This window comes from Anser anser, assembly GCF_964211835.1.
Source record: "Anser anser genome assembly, chromosome: 3".
NCBI classification, from domain to species: domain Eukaryota; kingdom Metazoa; phylum Chordata; class Aves; order Anseriformes; family Anatidae; genus Anser; species Anser anser.
The window spans coordinates 60737277-60755450 of record NC_139722.1 but is presented as its reverse complement, the minus strand read 5'-3'; the positions used below and the strand labels follow the sequence as shown (position 1 = coordinate 60755450).

Below are 18174 nucleotides of genomic sequence, written 5' to 3'. Positions count from 1 at the left end.
ACTTCTTTGTCTGGTCAGCAGAAAGAAGTCTCTGCAATCAGCACTGATCTTACTGGAAATAGCCAAGAGAAAAATGGATTTTTTCTGTGCCCGATGAACACTTTTCTAGAAAGCAAGTCAATAGTAAGGTGCATTGGTTGGGATAGCGGGAGTGACTGTGATAAGTAGGAACTCGTTAATGTAGAAAGTAGGAAAAATATTTACTGATCCTTTGAATTCTTTAAATTTCATGTATGTACAGCAAGGTATTGCTTCAAGCAGTAAGTGTTCTGATTTTTTTTTTTCCCATGTGTATCAGCAGACTCAGTTCTTTGGACTTTTTTCAGAGGTTTGACGAGCCTCATTGCCTCTAAGCATGTTCACAATCAGAAACAAAGATGGCAAGCAGAAGATAAAAGGTACAATCAAAGGCTCGTACCAGGCTGAAACTTTTAGAGGAACTGAAGACTACCACAAGTGTAGCTGTGTTCCAGTTTGAATGCAAAGTGTACTTCCCTGATCTGCACCATGTTATTAGTTCCCATTTAAAAAGTCATGCAAGCAGTAATATCAAAATGCTTCATGATGGAGTAGTTAAATATTGTGGAACCGAAAAGGGATAATTTCTATGGAAATGCAGTCTTGATGAAGGCTCCTGTTGTCGTTGTCTAGAAGGAAGTGCTTGGTACGTGTTTGTTTTTTTTCCCTGGTGGTTGAAATCCTGACCCTTGCCATTGGCAGGACTCCCCTTGACTTCCCAGGCTCAGCTATCGGTGCTTTCAGAGGGGTGTGAGTAACTCTGGGTTAACAAGTGAAGGGCGCATGAGTGGAGGTGGGGGGTCGGTCAGTTCGGACGCCTGAGTTGCGGTAACTAGAATGAGGAAGAAGCTCGCACTTCCCGTTTGTGGGTGTGTTTTTTTTGAGGGGGGTGGGGGCTGCTTTTTGTTTTAAATAAAAGTAAATACAAAATTTTCCATGCCTTTGGGCTGTCCTGTGGCTGGGAAGTGATGAAAGCTGATGGCTGACCACTTAACCCCTCTTTCTAGTCTGTTCCCCAGACTTGTCAGAGACCAGGAGCTTACCCTACCACCAACTCGAGGTATTCCTGTGCTCTGGAATACCACTGCGGGTGGAAGAGTTGGTATGGGTTAAGACAGCAGTGAATTCACACTGCTACCCTACAACGTGACTATAAATCTTGGTTAAAATAAGTGTGTTTTTCCTTGCCTGACTTAACGCCCTTCCTTTTTCATTTTACTGTAACTTTTTCAAATGACTGAGTGGACTTCCCAAAGAAGCAACTTGAGAAACTGTAAGAATATTAGCACTTTAGATACACGATTGCTTTGTTAGAAATATTTTCACGCTACTTGCTCTTGTTATGTCAAAAGCCGAAGCTGCTTCAGGTTGCCTAGAAGCAGAAGGCTTTTTAAATACCAAGTTCCATTTAGAAAATACAAATGAATTGTGTCAACTGTTATCGTTTTGTGCGTTGTTAAAATGAGAACTATAGAAATAGCAATGGAGACTGTTCAGCTAACAGTTACAAGTGGGTCAGAGACTCAGTACTATACAGCGTAGTCTGATTACAGTTGTAATTTTACTCCTCTCACCTATTCTAGGTAGGGTGCTGTTTCTTCGTTAGAGAAGACTACATATGCTAACCTCTATCCTGTGGACTTCACAGTATTATCATCTGAACATCCTCTCATTATGTGTTGTGTTTGGCTGCCCAGCTGTGTAGTCAGAAAGCTGAAAAGCTTCAAGCCTTGTGTGTTGTATAATCTGTACATTCGATGGAGCACCACAGTAAAGGGCAGTGCAGCTTGTTTAAAGATACCTCAAGTCAGCTGTAGAAATTTTCAGGACAAAAAAAGTCAAGTACTTTCCTTTTGTCAACGCTTGAATGGCTGAAAAAAAAATGTTACATGCAGCTGCCTGGTGAATACATATGTGAGGGGAGAAAAAACAACCCTAGAGCTCTGTTTCAGTTCTGCAATGTTTTTGCACAAGATGATTGGTCTCTTGCTGGCTCTTCTGCTCAGCAACTGCATTCTAATGTTTAACTTTTAACATTAAATATAATATTTAACTAAAAAGTATTTTTAGCCAGTACTGGCATTCCAGTTAGCATGCTGCTAACGTGTTTAGAAACAGTTGTAACTTCTAAAAGGAAAAAGCAGTGTCAACACTTTGGAGAATTTCTCTTTTTTTTGAACTGACATCTTTTAGGTGGCTTATTTGGATTTTATGTCTATGATTGACTAAGTAAAGAACTTCTATCATTTTAGTGGGAAATACGACATACTAAGGTGCGGAGCCACTCGCATGCTATAAATTTTGCAAGGGTTTGGGCTTAAAATACAGATTCAATGCAATATTGCCTGAAGTTTCCAAAGAGATCAAGGGTTGTTATACTAACTTTGGTCCAGACAAGTGGGATTTAGGCTGTCTGACTTCAAGCTTTAGCCTGTGACCCAAAATAACGAATCTGCATGTAGTACAGACTAAGATAGGAACTACACTGCAGAGAGGCAGAGTGACTTGTGGGTGACTGTACAGCAAATCTGTAGAAGAATGCAAATACTCTTGCTGTCTCTTTGTCTGCAACCAGATTGTTTATTGCTAGGGGATACTTCAGGGCCTGAAGCCTCCAAACAGGAATTGGGACTCTGGTGCAGCAGCCTTTTCAAAGACATGGAGGGTTTGTCTGCACGGTAGCAGCAGCTCATTCATCTAGCACAGGTAACGTACCCTGCAGGGCAGCATGTGCGAGCCAGACCTCTGTAGTTGTATCCACAATGCAGTTCTGGCATGGGATGTTTCGTGGGGCTGACCAGTGCAATCTCTTGGCAGCTCTGCCAGAAACGGTGAACACAGGAAGGTTTGGTTTTCTTTCACCTACAGCTGCTCTCACGGACGGTGGTATGAGAACAGGGGTATTGCTGCACTGTATTAATACACGGCATTTCCAAAGGTGAAAAAAGTTAGATTTGGCAACAAGCATTGTTAGTTTGTTGTGTTGTGCCTTTTTTTTTTTTTTTTTAAGTTCATAAGGACTTGAGTGACTTCAGTTTGCAAACTGTAAAGCCAGTTGGCAAGTCAGTTGGCTTTCTCACTCTGTTTTAGCAGTGCCTTTTAATGAGAAGCTGGTAGCCCAGGAGAAGAGTGCTTTGCATGGAAGGCGCACGGTCTGGGTCAAACTGGAAATGCAGGGAACTGTCAAGGTTAAAACGTTGAACTAGCGAATGTGATGTGCGGGAGATTGGAAAGGGTGAAATAAACTAAGCGTGACCTGTCTGAAATTGTGGGTTTGCGTTGGATGCACATATGCTTGATTAGTCTGTGTCCTCACTGCAGAGTAGATGCAGTGGAAATTGCCAGTTTCAATTTGCACATGTATCCTTAGCTAATTTGGATTTAGAGCATCATTGAATTTGGGCTGGAACTTGGCCTGTGATGAAGGAAAGCAGACTAGGATGTTTCCAGTTAGTTACATGCTGTATATTTGTATGTGTGCCCTTTTAGGGCAAACGTATTTGTAAGTATATTTGTGTTACTGAATTTTGGCCTTTTAAAATAAGATATGATAATTCTAGGTGCAAAAAACACCACTACAAATGAATTTGCATAGGCAGGCTGTAGAAAAATGAGTTCATCTTGAGAAACACAGCAGCTGAAAAGGTATAAAATAGCAATTCACAGAGTTCAGGTGAAACTGATTACAGCTAAAACTGAAATTGATAAAGTCATTGGCCTTAGGAGGACACAGGCCTCATTCACGCTGATGCCTCGTAAGGAAATGTCATTGTTTTTCCCAGCAGTTTAACATGCTGTGTTGTGTTGGTGGGATAAGTGATATATGGTGTGAAAATAACCATGCAATTGGTTTGGGGCATAATTCATCAGAGGCTATGGCATTCACAGAATAAAAGTTCAACTTTTTCTGTAATGGCAATAAAGAAAAACACATACTTTTTCTTTGCTTAGACTGGGGAAAACGTTAGAAGTTTGACAACAGAAGTAGTTTCTGTGATGTAGCTGATGTAGAGTAATTGCAGATCTTAAGCTGTGAATATCAATAAACTTAATAGTAAGTTGTCTTACTGTAGGAAATTCTAAAAGGATGTCATGTGTCACATTCTTATTTAGCACTTAAGTTTTGTTGAATTCTGTTTTGAAGTACTCCGTTGCAGAAGAGGGTAAACATTAGTATATGGAGTTTTCTTTAATCTTTTCCTCTGTATTTTTCTTTATGCTAATGAAGACCCTTGCGAGTGAATGAGCAGAACATAACTCTCTTTTCTGGGTGCGATTTTAGGTGTCCTTAACGGGTGGAGAGCCATTCCCATCGTGGATGATCTTGACAGTAAATCTCCTCAGCCATGTCGTACAGCGCCGGCTTTGTGGATCCTAATCAGCTAGCCCAGCGCATAACTTCTAACATCCAGAAGATCACACAATGCTGTAAGTTGAATTTATGCACGTTGATGTGAAACTTTAATAGTGGTGCCCCACGTTCTATATTAGTTTCTCAGATTCATTCATGGGAATTCACTCCTTGACCTCACCTGCTCATTTGACGTGCTCGTGGCACACCACAAAGCAGATGGAGTCCTTCAGATGTGTGGTTAAGTGTGATGTGTACCGGAGAAGTGTAGCATCACTCTGTATTCACAGAGTGAATGTATAATCAGTAAGACAGCTGCTGGTAAAAAGCCAGTTTTGTTCTGGCCAGTTACATGGCACCTTAAGCTTGTAGGCTGGGGTGTTTGCTACACAAGGATTGCATCAAATATTTGCTGGAGCTTGAAGTGCCTATCAGGGACCGAAGGCATGGCCTTACAGCTTGTCCTTGGAAGTACATATCTAATATGCGAGTAAGGTTATGCAAATGTTAACACGCTTTGCTCAGACTCATCCCACCTAGTATTTTAGCCACCTAACTAAGGTGTTAGAGTTAAGTTAGGGCATGTAGGGTTCTCAGTTGTTTCCCCGTTTCTCCATTTTCCATTATATCTTTCTTTGATAGGTTTATTTTATATGAAAAGCAAATATAAATTGATTTTGCAAGTCATGCAAAGAGTACTGTTTGTCATAAGGGAGCTAGCCATCACCAGCTAGGTTTTGGCGTGCATGGTTGTAAAGTTTTGAAGGACTTCATGTGCGTGTAGAATTAAAACTTCAGATTAAGTCTGATCAGTTAAGCGTATCAGTTTTAATAAAAACTTTGATCTTTGTTTTGCTAGACAAGTTATAGGAGTTGGTACTTGTAGCACAGGTTGGTGACACTGGTTGGGCTGAAATAATTTCTTTAAATCTTGATTTCTTAAGTCATTAAATCTTTTAGGAAGAAAAAATGTAGTTTTGCCTTATTGAAAAGTTTCTGTACGTTAGTCTTCTGTACATTAGGGTTCTGTTTCCTCAACTAAAAATTGGCTCTGTAAGCCCTTGTGCTTTATTTCCTGAAATCTTCTCAGTCAGTTCTGTAGTCTTTCACTTCACAGCATTATGGCTTCTAACTTCATCTTCCAGAGGCAGCTTCCAGCCTGTGGCGGACACATTCATTTTTATTTTTTTTAAACTTTCCCCTCAATTATCTACTTGTTTTCAGGTTTAGAAGTTTTCATATTGGGTTGTCTAAGGGCTTGAATACTTTTTTAGCTATTATTAATATTAGCTGTATTCCTGATTTAGGCAATACTGTGCTTCAGAGGTTTCATGATACAACAGTTTTATAGGAAGCAGCATTAGCTGGAATTAAAATCTTTACAGTAGTACTTTACAACTTCTAAGTTGAATTAGTTAGCCCTGCCAAAAGTAATAAATTTGATCTGGTTCTTGGTTAACTGGTTTTAATATACCATACATATAAAAGATCAAAAGCATATATTAAATATCAAGCACTTCATAATGCATCTGCATGCTGCTGCTGTTATATTGATACTTGTGTTCCTTACCTTCTTTCTTTCCTAATTCTATAGCCCACTGTTACTGATCAACAAAGGTCTGTGCTGGTTAAGCACACCAGTAATGAAATCAGTTGGAAGTATTGTTTTTGGTTTGGGTTGTTCTCTGTTAATGGAGAGGACCATTTAAATCAGGTAACAGCTGGGTTAGCTTAGCACCCTTTTAACTTTAAGGAACAGATTTGTATTATCTGTTGATCCAACCATGCAGTTGATTTATGTTGAAAGTGTGTTAGGAGTTGTAGATTGCTTTTGCCTTGAATAAGCTGCTGGTAAACTGGTACAGTTGATGCTGGTTGTAATAGGCTCTCTGAGCTTCTTTGGGGAAGAGTGCACTGGATGGTGATTTTTAAGGACCCTGAAGGTATAAACTCTCTTGGAAACTTCAGCCAGGAAGGCAGCTGGATGTGTTTGGGATCCCAACTTTTAGAGGGTTCTATGAAAAGATTCATTCAGCTGTTCTTTAGAGAGCAAGGATCCTTGCTCTGTTTTACATTTCCAACGCTTCTGTAGAAACAAGTGATTATAATATCCCATAGCAACATCTGGGGAGTGGAGTCTACTTTCCTCAGCCTGAAAAGATTCAAACTCATGTTTTGCCTATCAGCACTGCCTGTAAGCTGAGAGTGAGGGAACCAGTCCGGAGTGTTTCTCCATGCTGTTTGTTAAAAGCAGCTGGAATTGCAAAAATCAAGGCTTCAAGGCTCTCTTTGGTATTCGGTGCCGAGCGGCAGGCCTTAGGCAGAAGAGGCAGAGAGGTACAGAGCTCCAACCTGTCTGGTTTGTAAGTGGTGAACCTATTATCAAGGTTTTTTAATCAGTTTATTGAAGGAGACAGAACTTTTTTTATTGAATGACAGAACTTGGTTTCATAGGTCACACTCTCACTTATGTGGCAGCATAATGACAGCTTCTATAACTTAAAGAAAATCTTTCTGTCTTCCTTCAGGATGTACCACTCTCAAGTACTTTGTGTTCGTCGCTTGTGTACTGCAACAGGATAGACAAGGGAAGAGAGTAATATACAGAAGCAAGACAAGCTAACAAAAATATATTTCTTTATGGCAAACCAAGTCCCGCCTGCTTACAGATCTGTTTTTGCCAGGGATATAGGGATATAATAGGGATATGCCTATTAAGGTGAGAGCATTGAGGCTATGTAGTGATTTTATTTTATTTTTTTTCCTCAGTACAAAAGGAAATCTGGTCTTTCAGCAAATGGAAACTTGAGAGTAAAATAAGTAAAACAAAAAGCCTAATTTAAAAGCTTTAAAATACGTTTATTTCAGGCTTCCTGCAAGTGCGAAGATGAAGGTCAACAGTTCTTTGAATCTGACAGAATAAATTTTTTGTGTGTAGCAAAAAGACGGAAAACATTTGGTTTTAAAACAAGCTCTAAATAGGAGCAGATTGGGAGTTGCATTAATTTACAAGGGCGGTTGCACAGCTGTAAGAGTAGGGAAGATAGGATTGAAGGAGTAGGTGCCCCTTCTCCTTAGCTGGAAAGATTTGACTCATGGATCTGTGACAGGGACTATGCAAGATGAAGTAGCTAGCTGTGGGTTTTGTGTGGTTTTTTGTTTTTGTTTTTTTTTTTCCCCACATTCTTCTCAAGTCTCTGTCCTCTGTATGGGTCGAAGAGGAAGCAGACTCCTGTGCTTTTGCTTTACTCCTAAGTTGTGTGGTGGTGGTTTTTTTTGTTTTTTTTTTTTTTTTTTTTTGTTTTTGTTTTTTTTCCCACAGAGCTACAAAATTCTGTACAATCCCCAAAGACCAAGAATAGCACAGGCTACATAGGTAACTACTGTGGCTCCACTGATGTCTGCAAACTGGGTTTAGGAGCTGTTGCTTGCAGTAGAAGCAGTATGCTGCATTTTGATAGAGAGCACAAAACAAAGCCTGGTGTTGATAAAACACAGCCGGTCTTTGAGTTAGGGGAATTTCCGGTATAGAAGCTAATCAAACGGTTACAGAACTCACACCAGCTCAGCTGAGGCACTCATATTCCCTCACTGCTTCTCCCTTCCCAGCTCCCCAGATTTATAAAGGTCGTGGTAGGGTTTTGCTCAACAGTAGCTGTGAAGTCAGTAAGAATGTCATAATCTACCCTTGCTTGGTTCTGACAAGGTCAGCGATAGAGTATTTGACTTGTTCGTGTACACTGAAAATCAGCCCTGCTGGAGAAGCACGTGCTCAGCATACTAAAAGTGATTTAAAAATAATAATAGTAGTCATTCGGTAGCCAAAATCACATATGGCTAGGGCGAGTCTGTCTGGCTTTGAGAGATTCTTTCTCATAAAGACTGTCGCTTTCAGCTGACTACTTATTTTCTGTTTGTTGAGGCAGCACAATCATCAATTCGCATAAAACACATTCCCAAAAGGTCAACCTCAACCAGCAGAGATCGCCTTCTGTGATTCTTTTATCTTGTGATACCTCTCCTGTCTCCTGTCTAATTTCTGTTGCATCCCAAGCATTCCATAAGCCAGTATTTTCACTGGATGTTGTTAAAATGGGAGCTGAATTAAATGCATCATATGACTTTCCATTTCGCTTTATGTAACTGTAGAAAATCATAACCATAGATTAAGCCCTGAGGAATTTTAGAGTTCTGTTATATGCCTCTTACAGGCTGAAACATTCATGAGAAACTATTTCTTCCACCATGTTTGTATCACCAGCAGATTCACATGATTATTTTTCAGCTAAAGAAGGATGCAGATGACCAAGTGAAAGGTAAATAAAATCACCGAGGTGTTGAAATCACAGCCTGTAAGAAAACAGAATTCTGTTTTGTCTATGTGTACAGTGTGGTTTTGTACAGGTGTGGTTTTAAAGCAAGTAGAGCTTGCTGAGACTATAACAATGGCATTGCTACAAATTTCCAACTAGCTGCAGTTAATGAGAACTGGACTTTGTGGGAATTAGTTGAAATATACCTTTTTTATTATTCTTGCTGTCATTAGGAAGATTTCTTGGATCTAGGGTGAAATTTCACTCTTTAACCAATTTCAGTAAAACCTGGAAAAGGCTGTTCACTTGGGGGGGGTTAAACAGCTGTTACAATCCTTTTCATTTCCTTTTGTGGTCTTTTCCAAGGCTGAGGAATTGAACTTGAATCTGCTATATCCAAATCATAACCTGAACATAGAGGGTAAGAGGAGGAGGAGGAATTCAGATACTTCAGATCTTCCTAAATGTGTTTCTTTATGTAATGAGGTGAAGTCATGAAGCCTCACAGTTCTTTTAGAAGTAAACCATCTCTGAAAACTTTAAGCATGAATTGTGTGTGCTGTTCCTAGAGGCTTTGTTCTGTGTAAAGTAGCTTATACATTTGAAGTAGTATGTCTAACAGATGTCTTTACGGATTTGGAGAGTGTTGTTGTTTTATTTTGTTTGTTAAAATATTATGGCTCTGTGGGGAAAATGGCATATGAAACTGTGTGTTATGTGGATGACTGCACAAGAGGGACAGGGATTTATTTATGTTGGTAGCAGAGTACAGTGAAAAATGGATCTTCCATGTACACCCCAGAGCACTATTTGTGTCAGTATGTGCAGAAAAGGCAGAACTTGCCTTGTCCTACATTGTTTTACTGTGCCGTAATTGACTAGTTTGGGGAAGAAAGGTCTCTGTAAATTAAGCCATTTTAGTTTGGAAGTGATTTAAATAGTGATTGTAAAATCACTGTGCAATTGCAAACAGCACTATGATCAGTGGAGACATTCGCAATTTTGTCTGAGCAGCTTGCTCCAGCAGGTCAGTGTCTTCCTTGTGCTGGGCTCCTCATGCTCCTTCCTATCTCTTGACACCCAATTTTCAGAGCCTCAGGTAGGTAAAATACTTCATTCAGTTCAATTCTGTTGGATTTTCCTCCTTGTGGGCAAGAATAGAGGAGCATACATGGCAGTTTGGTTATCGAGAGAGCCCTCTATCAAATGTCCTATAAAGCTGGTGTGCAATATGCTGCCCGTCTGTAAGGGTTCCGAATAAACCCAGGTCAGTGGTTGACTATAATTGTCCCCCTGAGTGACAGCTATTTCCTTGTGTAGGCCAGGCAATGATGTTGCGTGTCCCTGCTTCCATGTCGATGCCTGAGTAAGGTTCCTGTGTTAATGGCCTGACCTCTTAATGAACAAGCTTTCTTTGCTTAGGTGGGTTGGGGTTATGGTGTTTGTGCAGCTATGGTACGCTGCAGAATCGTGCATCACTTACAAAACAAATTATTCTTCAGAGAAAAGTTCGGACTTTGGGGTTTCAGGGAGTTTCCAGGGAGAATTTAGAATATGAATACAAAGTGATTACAACTTGGTTTAATGACTTCCCCTCAGCTGAGCTGTAATAATTGATCACATGGTCAGATATTGTTTACTTAAACAATGTGCATTTAGTGTGCTCTACACCCACATTAGAAGAACAGCCATTACTTCAATCCCACGTGTCAGTTTCTCTGTAAGACCATTAGAAATGCTGGTACTCTAGCATGAAATGATTACAGTTGAACTGAAAGAATTGAAGGCAGATCCTGAACTCCAGACACTGCTACTTATGTTTCTGGTCACTTGGGGGCACGATTCTATTTAGAAATGTGAGAAGCTAATAAAACCTAACAGGAAAGGGTACAAGACTTAGTGTTTTCTCACTCTTTTGTACCAACGAAGTCCTCAGCACTTAGAGCTCTGAGGACAATCTTCATTTCATTCCTCATTTGATTACATAAATACCTCAGGTACTGTTCCTCTGCACTGATGTATTACTCTGTTTTAAAATAATCAGTGTAGTACATTCAGTTAAGACAGAATTAAATAAATAACTTGAAATCAAATCGCTGACTTTTAGCTAATTGCAATTAAGTATGCTCTTGGAGAGGGTGAGTTGTTTTTTATTAGGTTAGGGGTTTTTTGTCTTTAATTCCTCTGTTGAACTCTTACTCCAGGCTAAAGTAGGGTTAGCAAGGTGTATGGCACAGGAGCGTTATGGTTTACTTAAAATCTTCAGTAAAAGTGAACTGCACTAATAGTTCTAAAGAGGTACTTCTGCTCATTGCAGAAAACTCCAATATGCTGATTTTATTGCAACTACGCCAGGTTGTTTGTTATATGTAACAGCGTTTATAAAAGGTCAATCCACGAACGTTTTTGCAGCGTCTATCCCTAGTCAAGTAGTTTCAGTCAAAGCACAGAAGGAAAACGCATTGAATTGGATTTGAATAAATTGAGGAAGTCTGTCACCCCCAAGCAAAAGCTAAACAATTCATAGTGGTGTCATTTTTACAATTAATTCTCCTATTTCAATAACGTGCTCTGAAGTGGATTCCACGCAGTCTGTAACCAGGTGTGCTGTTTGTTGACTCCCTTGTTCAACTGGGAACGAGTAGGTGATTTCTTCATAGGTACCCAGCCAATGTGTGTAAGATCTTTGACAATGCATTTCTGAAAGGTAAGCGTGCTGCTGTTGCATACTGTGCTTATTTGCCGTATGAAGCCATAGCTGAGCCAGAGCCTCATGTGGAGCACTTTCCCTTTTGTGTGTACGAAGGAGTGATTTGCTGATCCTGTTTATTCTCTTTGGGCTCAGGAGCTAGAATAATAACTGAAAATCAATGACTTTAAATCTCCACTGCTAGTTTTAGTCCTTCTGGATTTAGATCTATGGTCTCTTTGCAGTGACTAAAACCCAATCTGTCCCTTCTCAAGTAAAAGTGGCGGGGGGGAGACCCCTCACTATTACAGCTCACATTCAGGAGCAGCTGTAGGTGCTGGCTGAAACAGCTCTCCTTCTTCCTGTGACGGGTCCCAGGCGTTGCTGTCCTGCAGTACAGATTTTGTTGTACCTGCCCAGCCTGCTTGGCTGGTTGTTGTCCTCTTTGTAGGCTGATACCTGGTGTTTGCTGCTCGTGCTTTTTCCGTGCATGCCCAGTGGGCGCTGCACTTCCTGTGGAATCATTAGGCAGTAGCTTTATTAAATCGGGCAATGTGGTTGTTCAGGCTTGGACTGTAGCACCTGGGGAAATTGCTGCTCCGTGGCTACAATGCAGTCTTGTATGATCCAAATAAGAAGTGAGTTTCAGGCTGCAAAGTGGTAATAAGCAGCACTTATTAAGTAAATTTTTTCCCCCAATTTCACGCTTCTCTGTTGTGGCTTCATTTTAAGGATTCTGTGGGCTGTGTGTTGATTCACCTCACTCTTCAGCTGTGAGGCTGCAACAAGGTGAAGATGTTCACGGCCAATTGAGGGTTTTAAAGTTTGGTTTTCTAAACGTTAAACTGAGTAACATAAAACTGAATGGGAAGGTGGCTGATCATGGGTAAGTTGGGAAGGCATCTCTCCTGTAGTTGGAGTTATTGGTTAGTGCTCCAAGTCAGGACCATCATGTTTCCCTTGTCTCATGCTAGGAGATGAGTGTAGTGCTTGGACATCTCTCAGTCCTACCAGAGAAGGTGGGTGACCTGCAGTCCTCTCATCATTTCCCTCTCAGTGGATGAAGGCCTTTCCAACATTAGGATTTTACTCAAGGATTGGTTTTTTCCTTTTCTTCTGCAAGAATACACTGGTGTTACAGCCTGCCTAGTGATGACTAGTTCTCGGGGATAGTTGCGTTTGCTCCTATATTGTTATAGGCAAGAAGTTGTCTATATTTGATCTTCGTTTTATTTATTTGTATTTTAAGTTGAAACTTCCTATGTGATCTTAAACATTTTAATGTTCAAGCAGCAGAACAATCAATTATGTGGGTTTACTTGTAGTGCTGGAAAAGATTTGCAGAGCTGTCTGAAAAATAAGGGAAGACAAGGAGAAAGGAGGTAAGACTTTCTTCTTCCCTAGCCAGCTAAAAGCCAGCTGTTAAGCAAGTACAGTGTGTGATCCAATATTTGAAATATGTTTTCATCTATGGAATAAATACAATCTATTGCAAATCTGTCAGGAGCACGTTTCTCAAATAATCCTATCTTTATAAAAAATATATATATATATATATTTCCACTGTAAATCTCACTACTCCTGCAACTCACGTAGGGAAAATGAGGCCTTTTATATGAAGCAGCATTGCTATTCTTTTCTGTGCCCTTTTTTATTCTTTTGACCTGGAGGAAGAGCTTCCGCTGCCTATAAATGGAACCACTGTTTGGCCCAGTAAAAGTAAACATAAGCTGGCTCTTAAGTAATTTTCTCAGTAGGAATTCAGGTTAGGTCTTAATTGTTCCTCTGGCTCATCATTAACCATGGCTGACCTGTTCCTGAGCATGTGACTGCTCGGAGAGTGGCCGAGTAGCTTTCAACAGGTAATTGTTACATATTAGGAAGTATAGATTAGGAATGCTGGAAGAGGAATGAAAAATCTTCTTACTAATACAGTATTGCTTCTTTCTAATACTCATTCTGAGGTGGGAAGAGTGAGATTGCTTCCTTTGGCAGGTGAGATGGCAGTTGCTTGGAGAAAATGCATTTGGATCGAGTGGTGTTGCGCAGTCTGCTTCCTGCAGGACTTTCCGGCTGCGGTGGCTTGCTGCCAGCCCCTGGCTGACAAGGTGCTGCTCCCCCTGGAGTTGCGGTGTGAGCTCCGAAAGAACCATTGGTCGTCCTTACATGCCAGCACCTGCCTCGACCTCCAGCGCAGGGCTGGCCACAGTCATTAGCCTGCCTCTGACGACTTCTCGAAAAAATGTCTGTGTGCACACAGTGTGTGTGCTTCTGCAGCTCCGGAGCAAAGTCCAGCAGCTACTTCTGCATGTCCAAGGAGCATGAGCTAAGGCGTCGAGCTTTGCACTGGAATGGATTCAAGTCGTGCACAAGATCCATTCAGGCTCTGTCATGGGATTGGTATTGCCCAGAGGGGCAGAAAGGACCTCTGGTAGGAGGATTACTCCTGTTGTCAGAGTTCCTGGTCGTTGCCACAAGGTGTGGGAAGCTGGAACAAGCAGGAAGTAGGGAAAGAAAAACCTGGAGGGATGAGGTCACCTAGGAGCCAGTCAGAACTGTGCTCTCATCTTTGGTTTCTGATGATTATCAGTGTATTTATGGCACAGATCTATGGCCTTGTGATTTAGGCCTATGCTTTCAGCTCTCTGGGACACCTGAGCGTCAGAGCTGATGAACTGAGAGGCACCTAAGGAGCAGCCAGCGCTTTGCCACCCTGAATTCCCTGCACAGGGGCAAAAAGCTGGTTCAACAAGGAAGGCATTATGAATACCGTGATCAGTGGTGAAGCTGGGAATTTAGGGGCCTCTGACTTACAAAAAGTAATGCTAGGTTTCCAGCAGTTTCGCTTTTCCTCTTCAGTGCCAAGGCCATCTCAGGACTTGCTTTTGAAACAGGACAGCAGAGGTGTTTCTAGCTTTCAGGAGGAGAGGCTGTGGCTACCATGCTTTTCTGTTGAGGAAGGAAAGGGACGTTGACTTATACCTAAAGGTTTTGAAGCTAGTTGTTGCTTAAAATCAAATTCTCTTAAGATCACTGTGTGTATGTCTGAAGGAACAAGATGCTTCACCTCTATGATCCAGGTGGCACTGTCTGAATCTATTTCAAATTCAGTTTTTATCAATAAATTTGTACAAGTTCATGAGTCCAGACAAATGTCTGTGGTTTAGGTAGTTTTATGGTTACATCTATAATATATCAAATGTCTAGGTGAGAATTAGCTACAGTAAGAAATCTGTAATCACAAAATCTATAAGACAATATAAGAAATACATTTTTAAGCCTGTATACGCTGTAGCATGTTTATATTAATGTGGAGTACGAAGGATGGATTTCTTTGTCTTGTAAACCTGCAAGTACGTACTGTAAATTTTGCAACAAGGTCAGCTTCTTCGTTTTCTATATTCTGCTTTTCCTACCAACTTGTTTAATGCCTGTACAAAACGACAAACTTTTGGCTTTCTTATGAAAACAGTGTTGAGACTGCTGCTGAAGACTGTTGGCAAAAGTTTACTTTTACCACTTCACTTTTTTTCTGTTTGCTTACTTGTATAAGTAATGTTTCATTTTTCAAAGTGCTGTATAGTTCCCATGATTGAAAAACAGAAAAAGAAATGCTCTTTTTCTTTCTAAATAATATCCTTGTTGTGAAAGGTAAGGAGGAAAATGCTAAATTAAAGGAAGCCCAGAGAAATTGGTGTCAGTTCAGTCCTTGATGTGTCCATTCTTTTATTTTATTTTTCCCAGACAGGTTACAAAGCCTGTTAGCACTTGGTTATTTTGATGTTTCTTGATGCTGCTTACAGGATTCTTGGTAAAAACGTGTTTTAATTTTGTGCTGAATTCTTGAATCCCAAGACATGAACCGGGATGAACTTCCCTCTGCCTAGAACTGTGTAGTGTCCAGCTATGCTGTGCTGGCTTTTAATTTCCCCTCAATCATCTACTTGTGTTCATTTTTAGAAGTAGGGTAAATATCTAATAAAGGTGATATGCAAATATGTTAAATACAGGCTTTCAGAGAATTTCTCAGGTGTGAGCCCTTCTTTTAAAACAATTTTCACTTCTTCATTTGTAGTTAAATAACTCTACCTCTAGGTGGCAGTAAAACATGCTACTCTTTCTGTCTGCAAGAAGAGATGTTATGACAGTGCTTGCAGGTTGTTTTTTCTCCCTGTAAAAACACATCAAGACTAACCGAGCACCTTGGCTCTTGAATCAGAGGGGAGAATGTCTTTGATCAAATACTACTGAAAGTAAATTACTCTGAAGACTTATAGATGCTAAAGCTTATCACTGAATTCAAAAGGTAACATGACAGTCACATTTTTTTGTTAATTTTAAAACAATGCATTATACTTAACATAAAAAGAAAGCTTAATTAGTCAAAATATTTACTGGTATTTACCAGTACATGTGGCCACTGGTGCCTGTTTGGGCTCAAGCTGCTGTGCAGAAGCATTGAGGTCCAGGAGGCTGCACAAAGCTTCCTTGTCCCAGCAGGTGCCAGGGAGAAACTGATGCTTGGCGGTAGGTTTTGTTTGTAGAAAGCATTCAAGAATTTTCACTTATGTTTTGGTGCTTTTCAGCTCAACAACAGTGAAAATTCTGTGAAACCCATCTTACAGTGCTGTTTTTCTAATTAAATTTTTAGTTGTTTGTGTCCTCTCAATTTCTCCCAAAGACTTCTGTCTTGAAATACTTGATTTTAAACTCATATGGAACTTGACTACTAAGTTCCCCATTATGTTTGTATCTTTATTACCTGTATGTGCACAGTGGTGTACCAGTCTGCCTGGAAAGCACCACAGAAATACAAGGAAGACCAGTCTGATCCAAACTGTGGATAAGCAAAAATAAGTTATTTTGTATATGTATTCTCTCTTTTTGGAGTATAAGAGGGTGTTAAGGTAGGATAGAGCACACTGAGAATTTTAATTTTGTAGTGTGATTAAAAACTCAATGTCCTGAAGTGACTGCCCATTTTCCCCTTTGCTTTTTCATGTGAGAGTAAATTTAGTAACCTGAAAAAAAGGCTTAGAGGTAGTGCTCTTTCTGTAGTTCAAAACTAATTCATTGTATGAAATACATCTAGAAATCACAAGTGGTTTGTATCCCACATCTAAAAATGTATGTACGTATCGAGAGCAAGGATCTCAAAATTAAAATTTCAACCTGGATACCTGATTTACTTTTTTTTAAGTGTGGTAAGCCCGTGAATGCTTTGTTGCTGCCTCTTCATTGATGCACTGGTTCTGAATTACTTGTTTTTGTGTCTTAGCAGTCTTTAATTTGGCTTTCCAAAATGACATGCATAAAATATGATTGAACTAGAAAAGAATTGTGCTACTTATTTACAAAATTATAACTAAAACACCTGATTTATACTTACTGCATTAAAACTGCTAACCTTTAAATTGCCTATTTCTACCTAGACAGTTGAATATATTCCCTTCTTTTGTAAGAAACTCTAGGCTTTGTTTTTGAGTTGGCACAAACATTTACTAGCTGTTCTGGGACTTCTTAGTGGAATCTTTTTAGTAGGTTTAAAAAAAAGTCTTGAATATCAGTTTCTCTCAACTCTTATCGTTTTAGAACCGTCAAGCAAAAATGCATAAAATTAAGTTGGAAATTTATGTGGACCATTAAAATTTCTCTTCCTCTTCACAAACAGCTGCTGAAATACAGAGAATACTACATCAGCTCGGGACACCACAAGACACACATGAGTTGAGGCAACAGCTGTGAGTACTTCACATGAAAACATTTAATTTCGTTGCATTGTAAACAATCTTCTGGAAGGTGATCAGGTGGTTTTTTTGTTAGGCAGAGTGCTTGATCTTACTGAGAAGGCGAGTACAGAGAAATATTTGAAATTTAAATGTTGGGATGCCTTTTCTTTTTTCTTTAAATTAATTTTGGCTAGCCTTCGTACACCAGTCAGGTGGCTTACCCATGTACACTGCATGCAGTATCAAAACATGTACAAAACTTATGCTGTATGTCAGCAAAGGAAAAGCAGCAGGACCAGAAAGCAATATCACTGTTGAAAAAGCAAATGCTCCACCAACCCTCCACCCCACTCCCCAGCCAGCTCTTAAAATCTGTCTCTATCAGTTTCACAAGGTGATGTATTTGTTTTTTTTGTTGTTGTTGTTGTTGTTTTTTGAGATACAGTACTGTAGGAGAAAGGGGAATGTCTTTTTCATGAGGAAAGTTACAGTAAGAAATGATACTGTAGAATAAAATAAATTAAAAAAAAAAAAGGAAATACAACTGAAGTACAGATGCTGTGCTTTATACTTCAGTCACCTGAAAGTGGGCTTTCATGAATATGCCAGTCAGCTGCTCTATACTTCTCAGCTCAGTCTAATGAACTGGTACAATTTTTTTTTTAATCGACCTCCTTTACCACATTAATCTCAGCAACATAAATGCGAGTAAACGATGTGTTGTGCAAACCCTGTGGGTGAGAAAGTTGGCAGTCTTCAGTGTGGCTAATGCTGCAGTGTGGCCATTGAATAGTAGGAGGAAGTGTGTATTGGACCGAAGGCGTTGCATTCATTTTGTGTGAACAGCCAAATTGCTTCGTGGTAGCCTGAGTTCAGGGTTCATAACATTAGCCAGGTACAACCTACAGTGGATGCCCTACTGGGGACTGAATCAACATTCACAGTTATGCAGTAACCAGGCAGGATCTAGACACAATTTCACAACTAAAAAGGCTAGAAAATGTTTGAAGGACTCTTTCCAGTCTGTTCATGAAGGTAACATATGTGCTAAGTTTCCTTGAGTTTTCATATGTC

The 18174-nt window shown here is 40.0% G+C and overlaps 1 protein-coding gene across 1 annotated transcript in view; it reads left to right on the top strand.

The window, feature by feature from the left end:
- Positions 1-18174, top strand: part of STX7 (syntaxin 7) — a 31826-nt gene that overhangs the window by 2989 nt on the left and 10663 nt on the right. The window contains exons 2-3 of the mRNA XM_083830705.1: positions 4301-4446; positions 17043-17112. Coding sequence (XP_083686831.1) covers positions 4365-4446; positions 17043-17112 — 152 coding nt within the window. The 5' untranslated portion in view covers positions 4301-4364. The remainder of the gene's footprint in view (positions 1-4300; positions 4447-17042; positions 17113-18174) is intronic.